The sequence below is a fragment of the Aspergillus terreus genome, genomic scaffold (assembly GCF_000149615.1).
Source record: "Aspergillus terreus NIH2624 scaffold_3 genomic scaffold, whole genome shotgun sequence".
NCBI lineage: Eukaryota > Fungi > Ascomycota > Eurotiomycetes > Eurotiales > Aspergillaceae > Aspergillus > Aspergillus terreus.
The window spans coordinates 2198321-2212342 of record NT_165926.1 but is presented as its reverse complement, the minus strand read 5'-3'; the positions used below and the strand labels follow the sequence as shown (position 1 = coordinate 2212342).

General features: G+C 50.4%; 8 protein-coding genes across 8 annotated transcripts; 6 read left to right on the top strand and 2 right to left on the bottom strand.

The window, feature by feature from the left end:
• Positions 1 to 138: 138 nt before the first annotated feature.
• On the top strand, positions 139 to 744 carry ATEG_02681 (uncharacterized protein; the record flags this gene model as incomplete). Its single annotated transcript, XM_001211859.1, has 4 exons — positions 139 to 329; positions 384 to 439; positions 496 to 659; positions 706 to 744. 4 exons carry the CDS (start codon positions 139 to 141, stop codon positions 742 to 744), a joined length of 450 nt encoding a protein of 149 aa, XP_001211859.1.
• An 849-nt stretch (positions 745 to 1593) lies between these two features.
• Positions 1594 to 2694, top strand: ATEG_02680 (uncharacterized protein; the record flags this gene model as incomplete). The annotated part of the gene is made up of 1 exon (XM_001211858.1): positions 1594 to 2694. The coding sequence occupies one exon, from the start codon at positions 1594 to 1596 to the stop codon at positions 2692 to 2694; it is 1101 nt and encodes a 366-aa protein (XP_001211858.1).
• Positions 2695 to 3381: 687 nt separating this feature from the next.
• ATEG_02679 (NAD(P)-dependent alcohol dehydrogenase) lies at positions 3382 to 4539 on the top strand (the record flags this gene model as incomplete). Its single annotated transcript, XM_001211857.1, has 4 exons — positions 3382 to 3418; positions 3491 to 3620; positions 3675 to 4233; positions 4303 to 4539. 4 exons carry the CDS (start codon positions 3382 to 3384, stop codon positions 4537 to 4539), a joined length of 963 nt encoding a protein of 320 aa, XP_001211857.1.
• Positions 4540 to 5128: 589 nt separating this feature from the next.
• On the top strand, positions 5129 to 5899 carry ATEG_02678 (phosphoribulokinase/uridine kinase family protein; the record flags this gene model as incomplete). Its single annotated transcript, XM_001211856.1, has 1 exon — positions 5129 to 5899. One exon carries the CDS (start codon positions 5129 to 5131, stop codon positions 5897 to 5899), a length of 771 nt encoding a protein of 256 aa, XP_001211856.1.
• Positions 5900 to 6398: 499 nt separating this feature from the next.
• ATEG_02677 (SDR family oxidoreductase) lies at positions 6399 to 7425 on the top strand (the record flags this gene model as incomplete). Its single annotated transcript, XM_001211855.1, has 5 exons — positions 6399 to 6474; positions 6531 to 6586; positions 6642 to 7016; positions 7094 to 7291; positions 7342 to 7425. The coding sequence occupies 5 exons, from the start codon at positions 6399 to 6401 to the stop codon at positions 7423 to 7425; spliced, it is 789 nt and encodes a 262-aa protein (XP_001211855.1).
• A 913-nt stretch (positions 7426 to 8338) lies between these two features.
• ATEG_02676 (uncharacterized protein) lies at positions 8339 to 9803 on the bottom strand (the record flags this gene model as incomplete). Its single annotated transcript, XM_001211854.1, has 3 exons — positions 8339 to 8437; positions 8613 to 9172; positions 9227 to 9803. The coding sequence occupies 3 exons, from the start codon at positions 9801 to 9803 to the stop codon at positions 8339 to 8341; spliced, it is 1236 nt and encodes a 411-aa protein (XP_001211854.1).
• A 532-nt stretch (positions 9804 to 10335) lies between these two features.
• On the bottom strand, positions 10336 to 11188 carry ATEG_02675 (putative plasma membrane hexose transporter; the record flags this gene model as incomplete). The annotated part of the gene is made up of 2 exons (XM_001211853.1): positions 10336 to 10986; positions 11054 to 11188. 2 exons carry the CDS (start codon positions 11186 to 11188, stop codon positions 10336 to 10338), a joined length of 786 nt encoding a protein of 261 aa, XP_001211853.1.
• Positions 11189 to 12849: 1661 nt separating this feature from the next.
• Positions 12850 to 13801, top strand: ATEG_02674 (L-xylulose reductase; the record flags this gene model as incomplete). The annotated part of the gene is made up of 3 exons (XM_001211852.1): positions 12850 to 13122; positions 13179 to 13433; positions 13514 to 13801. The coding sequence occupies 3 exons, from the start codon at positions 12850 to 12852 to the stop codon at positions 13799 to 13801; spliced, it is 816 nt and encodes a 271-aa protein (XP_001211852.1).
• Positions 13802 to 14022: the final 221 nt, after the last annotated feature.

The following is a 14022-nucleotide window of genomic DNA, read 5'->3' as shown; positions in this document are numbered from 1 at the left end:
ATATTATTCCGGTTCGGACAGTTTCCCGAACGCCAAGGAAGCCTCGGCAAACAATCGCGCCCTGTCAATGACAGACACACCTCGCCTTCAACCAGCGTTGATCGCATTTACTATCACTTAGAGAAACCATCAACAATAATGTCGTTCTACAGACTCTCCCGGGGAGTTCCAACTCTCCCACTCGCCAAAGCCTCCCTTCCTCGCGGAGTCGCCTCCCCACGCCATGTCGGAAAACGCAGCATGGCCACCGCAAACTCCAAGAAGAAGGAGTTTCTCTGTATCCTGCCGGACAAGCCTGATGCTCTGAACCTTAGAAAGCAAGTGAGACCGTATGCCTCCGTTCTCTCTTCGTAGTGATTTGGTTCCTGAGTTGATCCGTGCAGAGCACATCTGGAAGACATCAAACCCCTTGTTGCATCCGGCCGGGTCGTCGCCGGAGGTGAGACACCCCGTCCTTGTCCCCCCAGCGAGCGTAAACCTTACTCGTGCATGTAGGGGCAATGGTTGAGAGACACCCCGAGGAAGGTGAGGGCGTGCCCTTCAAGGGAAGTATGATGATCTATACCGGGGAGAGCATTGAGGATGTGCGGGAGACCTTGATGAAAGACATCTACGCTAAGAGTGGGGTCTGGGACCTCGAGAAGGCACAAATAATTCCAGTATGTCTTTTCACATGATTGAATGATGGGTTGCTAACCGGTGTAGTTCATCTCCGCTATTCGGGAACAGTTGTCTAAGAGATAGGACAGAGTGTGTCGCCTGGGTAGAACAAGATGATATCTTGACAGTATAACAACTAGCCCGAATAGTATCAGGAGACCAGAACAAGACAAGGCACAAGCTCAGCGTCAGATCGCAGTTGAATAGGCCCCAAATGATTTCTTCTTTACTTAGGATCCTCGACAGCTGTTCCCTCCAACTGCACCACCGAACCTAGTATTCATCCGTCTAGCAACTCATCAAATGCTATCTCAAGCTTCGAAGCTGAGGATGCACTAGTCAGATAAATGTCTATCTCATCGGCTTCAAACTACCCTCATTCACTACTAACAGAGGAAAACCCGGTTAACCGACACTGTAGGAATGCGGGATTGTGCACTAGGGATAGTAGTGCACAGACACCAGGCGGGGCACATCTCAGCAGGGATAAGGGTATCTGCTGTCTCAGGTTATTTGAAGCTGGGAGGTTCCCCGTCTGTATTTTGCGCGTCCAACACCCCATAACCCCATGATTGATAGATTTTTCATAGATTTTTCACCTGTGATTTCGTGGGCTGTGAAGGGCCAAGTGTGCGGGGCCTTGGGGCCTGTGAGCGATGCAATCGCCAGCTCTGCGCGACTCACCGTATCCCGCCATCTCATACATGCAGTGACATGGTACGGTCCATGCCTTTACCGTCTACATAAATCAAACCTAACAATCAGAAACACAAGCCACTACCAGACGATGAATTCGAAGCCAATATACACACCGAAGTGAAACAAATCCGTGATAGAATCAATGAGAGGGCTGTTTGCGAGCGCGCCTCCGAATTAAATGGTGGCCAAAGATGCGAGATTGAGCACCCGCCAGCGTGGGGGCGGGGCTCCCTCATGGGTTGGGCCAACTACCATGCTCGCATTCGCTTTACCGATGATGGCTCCGTTTGGCTCCTTCGAGTACCTCGAGTTGGCAGCGGTACCCCTCAACAGCTTGCCGACTACCTTATTCGCAGCGAATATGCCACTCTTAAGTTTCTAGAGACAACCAACGTGCCTGCTCCCCGCGTTTTTGATTATGGCCTTGTGGGCGACAAGAACAACAAAATCGGCGTCAGCTGTGTCCTTATGGAGCAAATGGCGGGGACCCCTTGGAATCTGCAAGGGCCGCATGGGAAGCGGTTCGCAGATGATAAAGATAAGGAGAGGGTTTGGAATGGCCTGGCGGACATCCTGATTGAGCTCAGACGCCATCCATTTTCGAAAGCCGGATCTCTTCTATCAGGCCCATCGCCTTCAGAGCCAGTTATCTCCGCCGTAGCCAGTGAACGATTTCTCGTCCTGTCGCCCTCGGGGCCTTTTGATACAGCCAGTGACTATTACACTTCATTTGTGGAGCAAAATATGGCTCTCATTGCGGATGGTCAGCTTTTCGCCTCTTTCCCTGTGAATGCCTACCTGGTATTTTCCTTCTTGAAATCTCAGATCCATATTCTTGCAGCAAACCCGTCCCGTGAACTGGATGGGGCTGCCGAGGAATTCTATATCAAGCATGTGGACGACAAGGGGGATCACCTGATGGTGGACGACCAGCTGAATATCACTGGAGTGATAGATTGGCAAATGGCTCGCGTGGTACCCGCTAGTGAGGCATTTGGACCGTCTTTAGTGACAGCAGAAATGGGTGACATCTACAATGGAGTCTCATCCTTGACTATTCATGATTATGCATTGGCTCGATTCCTCCGAGAGAAGGGAGCAGATGATTTAGCTGATATTATGAGCAGAGATGAGAGACTTCGGAGATTCTTTTTTGGACTTGATGTTGACTTTCCTTGGGCTGAGACGCTCTCTCTGGTCCGTGGCATCTGGGCTGCATTTGGAGTCGATAAGGATACGGATTGGGGAGCTTGGAAAGCAGATATGCTGGAACTATACAGGGATGATGAACGTCTGAAGAGTGTCATTGATAGGTTTGGACAAGGACATGACTAGCCTGGTAGGCTCGTTCTTATCATGCATTCGATCCAAGCCTGCCAATAAATAGACACTGTAGGAGAAGGTCCCCCAAAACTGCCATCTTCTGTCTCGCTGTCTTACACGAGAAGTTCTAGATGAAATATCTTCGTTTTCAATTGACCTCAAGGAATTCTCGGCAAATCTAAGAAAGTTGATATTCATGGACCATAACCAAGTCGGTGACAGAATTCTAGATTCTAGATCATTTTCTTCATCAACTGTGTGCCCCTCATACTCTCTCCTCAGGTGCAGTGTAGTCGGCAAATGGACGGGATGCGGCGTCCGCAGCAGCGGAGGCGGGGGTCCGTCTGGTGATATCACACTAGGCGGGGGTCAACAAGCGGAGAATAGCAGAGCACATCGGAGACACTCGTTGATATAAACTGTCTCCGAGAGATAGTACTGTGCTCAGTCAAACTATACCAACTATTACCACACCGAGAATAGTTCTGAATTCATCTTAATCCAATATGACGGTGGGTAGCGCGCATCTCTGAAACATAACTTAAGCAAGCAGACTGACTCAGTTGGTCCAGGATACCAACCCCTCTTTTGTCCTCCGAGCAGTGAAAGAGGTCTCCTTCGAGGAACGACCAGTTCCTGCACTCAAGGACCCCTGGGACGTTCGTGTTCGCATCGCAGAGACGGGCATTTGTGGCAGCGATGTACATTACTGGCAACGAGGTCGGATCGGGGGTACGTTGGATGCACTAGTTACTGGACCAGGTCCTGCGGATCTATTTTAGGTGCATTTCTGCTCACTGGAATACAGACTTTATCCTCGAATCTCCCATTGTCCTCGGCCATGAAAGCTCCGGCGTGATCGAGGAAGTAGGATCAGCCGTGAAGAATCTGAAGGTTGGACAGAAAGTTGCGATTGAGCCAGGTGTGCCATGCAGACAGTAAGCTCCGTCATTCATACCGCGATGAAATCGATCTCAACTGACATCTCCTAGTTGCGACTACTGCCGTAGCGGCTCTTACAATCTCTGTCCCGACACCGTCTTCGCTGCCACCCCGCCGCACGATGGAACACTGTCAAAATACTACATCACCCAGTCAGACTACTGCTATCCCCTTCCAGACCACATGGACCTCGAGGAGGGCGCCATGGTAGAACCCGTGGCCGTAGCAGTGCAAATCACGAAAGTCGGGAACGTCCGTCCGAACCAGAACATCGTTGTTTTCGGCTGTGGGCCGATCGGACTTCTATGCCAGGCCGTCAGTAAGGCGTACGCTGCGCGAAAGGTCATCGGTATAGACATCAGCCAGTCACGGCTGGACTTTGCCAAGTCCTTTGGTGCGGACGGAGTGTTTCTCCCACCGGCAAAGCCGGAAGGTGTCGATGAATCGGAATGGAGTGCGCGGGTTGCAAAGATGATCAAGGAGCAGTTCGAGCTTGGTGAGGGTCCTGACGTTGTTATCGAGGCGACAGGTGCACAGGCGTGTATTCAGACTGGGGTACACTTGACCAAGAAGGGGGGCACATATGTTCAGGCTGGTATGGGGAAAGAGGTGAGATATTCCACGTCGATGACCCAATACTGTAGATATACGTGTGAATGGCTGACATGTCCTACCTAGAATGTGGTGTTTCCTATCACTACTGCCTGTATTCGTGATCTCACCATTCGTGGATCCATCCGCTACACCACTGGATGTTATCCGACTGCGGTTGACTTGGTAGCTAGTGGGAAGATCGATGTGAAACGTCTTATTACTGATCGGTACGATTTCGAAAAGGCAGAAGACGCGTTTGAGCTAGTACGACAGGGGAAAGAGAAGGTGATCAAGGTGATTATCCATGGATATCGAGAATAGACGAAGATGATTGTCAAATGCAAAGCTTGATGAACGAGAGCAGATCGTGTAGTAGGCTTTGCTAGTAGTTCTCACAAGAGTGCCATAACATGCAGACTATTTCCATGACGAAGCATGATAGGGTAAAGATAGATTTGCCTATCGAGAATTGATCACATCAACTGGCGGTATACAAATCATATAGCGGACGAGTCTCTAATACAAGCATCCAGTTTGCACCTCTACCCCCCACGGACAACGGGATAAACGTGGATCTGGAGCAGGAGATCTACAGAATCCACTTTGATCCACATCTACGTAGCAGCTACTCATGAAACTTTGCGCAGAGGATACCGCGGAGCACTGCTTTCCGACACCCCAAGCCGCGGAGTACAACTCTCCGTGAGCGCACATCAATGCGATACGGTGAGCATGTTGCAGAGGAGACTTATTAAATCATAGATGTAGACAGTTGTTACCAAACTGAAGGCGTGACTTTCACGGCAAAATCCTTCAATTGTTGAGATACCACAAACGGAAAGGGCACGAGGTTATACTATCATGACTCTACCATTCACTCTCGCTCCAGCTAACTTGCCTATAGATCATAATGGACGACGCATACGTCCATCTAGCAGAATCAATCCGCAAGAATGCTGCCGCACACCCTAAAAGCCGCTACCTAGTAGCCGTCGCCGGCGTCCCAGGCTCTGGCAAATCAACCACCGCCGAAACAGTTGTAAAGATCCTCAACGAGCCATCAACACACTCAAATGCATCTCCCGCACGCGCAGCACTCCTTCCAATGGATGGATTCCATCTCCCACGCTCCACACTAGACCAGCTCCCGAACCGCGAGGAGGCATACATCCGACGCGGAGCGCCGTCGACATTCGACGCGGCCGGTTTTCTGCAATTCATGAAGAACTTACGCACCTGGGCCGATAGGCCCGTCGGGAAAGACGCAGACTCGTCGTCATCGGGATCTCAGTCTGCGCGGTCACCGTCTTCGGGAAGCGAAACGGACGAAGACGCGGCCATTTATGCTCCGACGTTCGATCATAAGACAAAAGATCCGGTCGAGAATGGTGTATGCATTACCGAGGGTGTATCGGTCGTGATTATCGAGGGGAATTACCTGCTCTTGAATGAGCCTCTGTGGAAGGATGTTGCGCCACTGGTTGACTACCGGGTCTTTATTGACGTTGATCTTGAAGTAGCCAGGGACCGCCTAGCGAGACGGCATGTTGCAGCAGGCATCGAGAAGACGTTGGAAGACGGGTTTCGAAGAGTGGATGCCAATGATTATCTCAATGGGCTGACTATACTTGAGAGACGGATCGAGCCGGACATGATTGTCTCTAGTGTTCAGTCTACATAGGATGGTTCTTAGCAAGTTGTGTTTACCCTCGTATCGTCCAATTCTTCTCAATGAGTTAGAGATAGAGCGCTTCTATCCATCTCCACTGTCACTACTGAAACCAATTTATTAACGGACCATTCTAGATCGCAAAAGATCACGCCACGAGATACCAGACATCCCTAAACATAAGGACCGGGCAATCCCCAACAATGGTAGAACTGGAGACTTACTAGCGAGAACTGCGATTGGCATAGGAGGTCCGATGACGAAATACGGACCTCCTCGTCCGTTGGAGAGGATGTACGGCTGTACGGGGCCGTCCGGGCTACATTCCCGTCCGGCGTGGAGACGGGATAGCGTCCTGTCTGTCCGCTGAATGCTACGGCTGGGACTTAGAAACAAATAAGCTACAAGGCGTTAAGTAATTGTCTAGGTTCTGTCTCGACATAAGCAAAAACCAGAAGCGAGCGTACAATCGAAATTTCGACCCCGCATACCATAGCATTACATCGCGAAAATGGTCCTCGCTCAGCCACCGAACCAGCATTTGTCTAAAGCCTTTGACCTTACAGGAAAGGTCGCGGCAGTGACTGGTATGCAGGATGCCAACTCCTGTCTCAAGAAAACCATGCTAAGAAGCTAACAGGAGGTGCGCGTGGAATTGGCCTCGAGGTCTCCCGAGGACTGGCAGAAGCAGGTGCTCATGTAGGACTCACCTACGCGCATTATCTACATACCAGTACTGATATTGAGCTCCAAGGTCGCACTGATATACAACTCCTCTACCACTGCCGATAAAATCGCCAGCGAGATCGCGTCAGAGAACCAAGTTATCACTCGTGCATACCAAGCCAATGTCGCAAATCAAGAATCAATTGACGCTGCAGTGCACCAGATTGTGAAGGAATTCGGAAAACTCGATATCATGGTCGTAAACTCGGGTATTGCATCTTGCGTCGCCGCTGAGGAGTATACTCCGGAGCAGTGGAAGCAGATCATGGATGTCAACCTCGATGGGGCATTCTACTCGGCCCAAGCTGCTGCAAAGATTTTCAAGGCGCAGGGGAGTGGAAATGTCATCTTCACAGCCTCTGTTAGTGCGACCCTGGTGAATGTGCCACAGAAGCAAGCAGCGGTAAGGCTGATCCTTATAGCATCCCATTTCGTCTTTACTGGCGTTGTATGGGATTTAGCTAACCTCAACATATACAGTACAATGCTTCAAAAGCGGGTGTCGTTCAACTGGCAAAGTGCCTATCTGTCGAATGGGTTGACTTCTGTCGAGTCAACTGTATCTCCCCAGGCTTCATTGCCACTGAAATCCTGGACATCCACCCACAGGAGTGGAGGGAGAAGTGGATGAGTATGATTCCAGCTCAACGAATGGCGCAGACTTATGAACTGAAAGGCGTATGTCCCCAAAGCCCATATGAGATCTTCGCTAACCCTCCTTCTTGCAGGCATATGTCTTCTGCGCGTCTGATGCTTCTAGCTATATGACTGGAGCCAATATAGTCATTGATGGTGGATATACCCTCCCTTAAAGGCAATTTATTGGAACATTAGCTTGTGCTTGGGTATTGCATGTCATACAATATAATGAAAAGGATTCCTTGCACAGTGTTCTGATAAGAATCCAGCGTATATATCCAACGCCGTAAGGGAACGAATGAAGCCTACTCTATTCCTGGAAGCCGGCTCATGAAATCCATAATTGTGGATTCCTGTCTGGCAGGTCATTAGCATGCGTCAAACACTGCAATAGAGATACCCACATGAACGAATCCGCCCCATCCAGCTGGCCTATATCCAACGTTGGCCACATCAGCGGATACAGGTTCGTCAATTGAGTCTGCGGCGACTCTTCAGTTGGACGGCCCCATCCATCAACGTTCTGATGGAGATATGTCCCACACAGCGATTGAATAACGCCCAGGCACCGCCTTGCTGTCGGGTTTAATGACACCATCAACTCCAGAACCTCGACAGCTTGCAGTATCTGGTTGCGCCAGCCTTCTGCCAGTTCGGACTGGGGATCGTTACGCAGACAGATTACAGGAATGAGGACCGCTTGGAACAGGAAATACAATCCATACCAACACGCCATCATAGTCCTCTCCTCGTGTTTCCAGAATGTTGAAATCAACTCAACTTCTTCACGGGCCGCGTTGAGACAGCGCTCGATTGCCACCCCAACGTAGGCGTCTCCCCAGACCTGCGGATCTTCTGGGCCCCGTTCGATACGTGCCATAAGGCGGCCAACGAGGAATGGCCGATACATTAAGATCCGGAAGTTCCGATACCGCCAACGGAGAATGGAGTGACACAAACGGAATTTGGGGGGTTGTATGGCCGTTTCCCTGAAGAATGGAGGGAGTTCCACTAACCACTTCCCCATACACCGGTCATCTAGTTCCATCATCTCGGTTGCCGATGGGAGCGGGAGGGAGATGACTTTTAAATATATATGGCTGGTGGCCTGGTGAAATGTCGCTTGTGCCCTGAGATGGGTGTATATGGTAGTTTCATGTGCAGGGTCAGGGATGCCCTTTGTTCCTGCAGTGATGTCCTGTGACAGTTAGCCCGTGGCACAGATGAGGAGTATCAGGCAACCGACGCTATCATGAGCATTCAAAGGTAATTGAACGTCGACCCCCTCCTGTGGGAAATCAAGGGGCCGGGAAAATGTAATGATAGCTCCGATGTCGAAGATGTATAAACAGTACCATACCCTCCGTCTCATCTCAAGTGTCAGTAAACTAGCGTCCCATGTTGGGAATTCCTTGTGCAAGCCGATCCCCATCGCAACTCGTCGTGCAAGACCCATATAATTATAGCCAGAATTGGGCTTGTTCCGTTTCTGCAGGTAGTTGGAGATCAGGGTCAGAGCCTGTACGAGTATCAGGTTTCCTGATTCGAGCACGTCAATTGATAGTCTCGCCTTCGCGGCTTCAAAAAGCGCAAGGTCAACGTCTGTCTGTTGGGTTGCACTGGCGAAAGCACCTATGGCGGCCACCACGAAGAGAAGCACTTGCCACGTGCTACCAGACGGTCGAGGAATAACCTCCATAAACTGTGCACGGAAGGTCGCTTCATGGACTATCGGGTATGAGCAATGGTAGAGACTGAAGTATGAGTCGATAAATGGCTCCAACTGTGACATTGAAGCAGGTGTAAAGGTGATGCTTGAGGGACGGTGATAGTTGCCTTGCACATCTGCACTGTCGGGATGGATGTCCTCTGTGGATTGAGTAGTGGTCAAACGCAGAAGGGCAGCACCAGATGCAGATCCTAGTTGTCTTAGCTTATGTATCCTTGTTAGTGAAAAAGAATAGGACCACATACCCAGGTATCCTCCTTCGTTCGATTTACTCGTCAAACTGGCCATCCCGTCCACAAACCGGTCCCCATTTCCAGCCCCGGTTCGTTCGTCCCATTCGAAGTTGCTCGACGATGGAGGCGTTTCCAATGAGAGAGCTGGGGTCCTTACTGATCGAGGGATGGAGCTAGTGCGATCAGTCCGCCGCGATGCATGCACGATCTGGGACGGATCCATTAAAGCAGATGTCCCGGCATGAATACAGGGCCGCTGATCCTCACGGGCGGGACGGAGTATGGCTTCGCGGCTAATATCTGCCTGACTCAGTGATGATCCATTCTCCTCAAGTCCTGTCGTGCGTGCATCCTGTACTTGAATGTTGTCTTGTCGAGAGGCCGAACCCAAGTGCGGGAGGTGCATTCCGTCAGCTGCCTGATCCTCTGTACCTGGCTCAGTGTAGTCGAAAGGCTCATCTCTATGAGAACTATCCGGCTCTCGTTCTGGCATAAATTGCCGGAGTAAGGCTTTAGCCCGGGCCAGCTCAGACTCCACCTGGGACAGATAGGTGCGTGTAAGAGGTGTTCGAGAAAGCTTCTCATACATGCACCGACGGTTGTACTTGCGGCAGAGATGACAGACGGGCATGGCTCTGTCGCACTTTGATTTTCGCCGGCGGCATTCCCTGCATGCTTGCTCCGCGGTTATGCGGTGCTCTGTGTTCCCTTCGTGGGGCGGGTGAGCATCGTCCGCAGCATCTCCGGTGGCCGCATTGGTCCTCATTTCGAGAATTGTCTGTACTAGATGTCCGGAGTAGCAGGAGGCGTACAGACAGGTTGCACATTAGCGCAACATACAGCGTCTCAGGGCTTGCTAGTCAGACAGACATGATGCTTGGAGGAGGATCGGCCGGAGGACATCCGATCCTCGGGGTTCATGGTAGCCCCAGGTGGGGTCATAACGTGACGGCTATCATGTTAAAAATGTTCTGATATTAAACAGTTGATAATTGTACACACAGAGACAGACAAGAAACTGACAAGAAGGATGAATATAGGCCACATTGCAAGAAAGGAAACCAGAAAAGCCACATAGTCGCCCTCAAAGAACTGTCAATCTACAGCATTCACCCAAATCACTAAGCATGTTCAGAATGCTCTGCAGTGCCCTTCACGCCTTCCTCGCCCTTTGCAAAAGGATCCCCAGATCGGATAGGCGAAGGCCCGTCAAAGACTTCAGAGATCTCCTCTAGCGAGTGTCCTTTCGTTTCGGGAAAGCAGAACCAAGTCACCGCAACCACAACTGCGTCAAAACAACAAAAGAATATATAATAGTGCCAGCCGATGTTCTCAAGAGCGATGGGGTTAACAAACGCTAAGATAATGAGAGAGATGTAGACAGCCAGCAAGTCCACCGTGATACCCTTGCTTCGGAGGGAGTAAGGAAATATCTCCGTGGGGTAGCCCAGGAGCAGTGGGGTGTAGGCAATATCATAGTGAAAATAGAAGATAAAAACAAATGCAATAACTGTCTGACCCAGTGCGGGAACCTGACTACGATCAAAGAGGGCAGAGCAAACGGTCCAGATAATGAAGGAGATCAGCATTCCAATACCAGACCAGAGAAACAAGGTCCGTCGACCGAGACGGTCAACGAATAAAGCTGCGCCAAGTGCAGCTATAAAGTTGAATATCTGCAGAAGGCCGTTGATGAGGGTTTGCGTATCTGAATCTTTGATCCCGACGGTGTCGAGGACGAGTGTGAGATAGTAAGAGACAACAGCAACACCCTGATTAGTAACGAGTTAGCAACTGAAATAAAAGCCATGCGATGACAGATATGATATGCAAACTCACGTTCCATTGAGCAAAGGCGCCAACACAAACAGCGATAAACGTCCGCTTGCGGTTCCCAGGGGACTTGACGAGGGCAGACCAGGGGGTTTCGCTGGCTAGGCTCTCAAGCTCGATGGTTTGCGTGATCTCGGCCATTTCAAACTGTATGAGGGGATGTGTGGCATCTGCAGCCGTATGGAACCGGGCCAACAACTGTTCTGCCTCTTTCTTACGGCCGTTGGCGATCAACCATCTGGAGGATCGGTCAGCAATGAATAGTACAGCGTCTAAGACGAACGATTGATCTTCACCTCGGGGATTCTGGAACACACCACCAAGTAGCTATCTGAACAAGGGGAAATCCAGCCTGTATGATTGATGGGATTCTCCATGTCCATTCGGAGTGTAGGTGTTTTTGTGTTCCATAGCATGTCCACGATGCTAGGATGGCCCCTAAGTAGTACATTGTCCAAAAGGCGCTGGATAGAGGATGTCAGTGGCTGAGAGTTCAAGCTTATAGAAGCGGGTAGGCCTCAACGTACCAGGTATATTTTCCACGGTGGGTTGGATACGCTAGCTCGGTAATGAGCATCGGAGAGGGCTGCACAACCAGCATTGATCCCACCCCGACCAACACGCGACTGAATACAAACATGCCATATTTGACGGATGCTGCTTGAATAATCGACGCAATCACGATCGTGATCGCACCACTCAGTAAGGTCAATCGTCGTCCGATGCGGTCTGACAGTATTCCGATGACGGGTAGGGAGAGGACACTCCCAATCGACTGTGCGGCGTTGACAACACCCAGGATGGAACCGGTTGGATTTCCAAAGTACTCTCGCCATTCAGAAATGGACTGTAGGCCATTCATCAACGAGCCTATTTCCAGGATAATGTTAGACACAACAGAATAGAATCAAGGGACGTGGAAGATACTTGCCATCGTAGCCAGCAACTGCAGAAGACAGCAGGGGTACCAAGAGAATTAGATTGAGTTTCAGTAGATGAGGCACGCGAAACCAGATCTTGTTATATTGGGGAAGGGCAGATGCCAACGCATCACCCACTATATCTTGGTCTTTCATGGTAAGTGATCTCCTATTTCACCTTCCAAGTTGCTTAGGGATGCATATCATAGGTCGAGTGTTGGGGATGAACTCAGTCGAAACCCGGGCAGGAGATGAAATATATATGTGCTACTTCAGGAAACAGATCAACAAGCAGACTCAACGGCAGGGCGATGGACCGTGACTCTCATGCTTGACAAGTGCAACAGGACGAACGGAATCTCTTCCAAGTAAAGAACGCCACAAACCATGTCATTCATCGCAGATAATCGAAGGTGGTATTACCTCGGGGGTGGATGAATATCCACGACGACGCCAACCCAAGCAGGCTAGTGGCCCCTAGAACATGAGGGGTTGTATACCCCATGGGGAATCCCCGTCGCCGGATCCAGTCTCCAGACTCAAGCGCCGGACGCCTGTTGTCCGCTCTACGGACTTGTGGGGCCGTCATAGACAGTTCTACGATCGTGCTCGGCCCGAGATGCTGTCTGTTGCTAGGACGGACATTGCTGTCCGTGTAATCGTTTCCGTTACTCCACTGGGTATGGGGTATAGTCGTCCGTTGGACTCTGCGCGAGGACATGATCCAGTACAAATGGCCAGAGTTCGGTATGAGAGGCTTTAAATATGGCCTCATAGCTTTAATAAAGATACTAGTTCTATGTCTTCTCACTACAAGCTAGCTATACGCTATTCTTGATCCCCTCATATTGATATCAAGATCTAAGTTCATTGTCCTGCATAATGGAGTCCGTGAAAAACAGTATCCGGTGGCCCAATCCAGCTCTCCCCGACAGCGTGTTCAAGATGTTCGACATGCACGGCAAGGTCGTCATCATAACGGGCGGTTCAGGCGGTATCGGCTATCAGGTTGCAAGAGCTCTGGCAGAAGCTGGTGCCGATATCGCGCTTTGGTACAACAGCTCGCCTGATGCTGTTAGGCTGGCTTCCACTCTTGAAAAGGATTTCGGAGTGCGCTCAGAGGCATACAAGTGCTCAGTACAGAATTTTGACGAGGTATGATTCTTCCAAACAAAAAAGATAAACTATAGCCAATGTTCACTCTTCCTTAGGTTCAAGCGGCTACAGATGCTGTCGTGAGAGACTTTGGTGGGCTACATGTCATGATCGCCAACGCAGGCATCCCGTCCAAGGCGGGCGGGCTGGATGATCGCCTGGAAGACTGGCAGCGTGTCGTGGACATCGACTTTTCTGGGGCTTATTACTGTGCTCGAGCTGCTGGTCAGATCTTCAGAAAGCAAGGATTCGGTAATATGATCTTTACCGCATCCATGTCTGGCCACGCTGCCAATGTCCCACAACAACAGGTATGTCCTATTCACTTCGTCTTCCTAACAGAAATAATATCGTTTTATCTTCCACCTTCCTTAACTCTGTTCTGATCTAGGCGTGCTACAATGCCTGCAAGGCAGGAGTTATCCACCTGGCCAAATCACTGGCCGTTGAATGGGCTGGGTTTGCTCGCGTCAACTGCGTCAGCCCTGGATACATTGACACCCCTATCAGCGGGGATTGTCCGTTTGAGATGAAGGAGGCTTGGTACAGCTTGACTCCGATGCGTCGTGACGCTGACCCGCGGGAACTGAAGGGTGTATACCTTTACCTGGCCAGTGATGCTAGCACGTACACAACAGGGGCTGACGTGGTGGTAGATGGCGGTTACACTTGTCGATAAATCACTAGAGCTCCACAAATCCAGAAATTTCCAATTTTATTCTTGGTTGTAGGAGAAGCTTATCGAGCCAACTAAGGGATCTTCCTTCAAGAGTTGCGGTGATGCGGTGGCACACAAACGGTGGTCCAATGCATGCCCTGCGAAACACCCACGATTTGCCCAAACTAGCCGCGACATTTTCGTTGGCAAGAACACTGCTAGTCTATTTCAGAAGAGAGGTG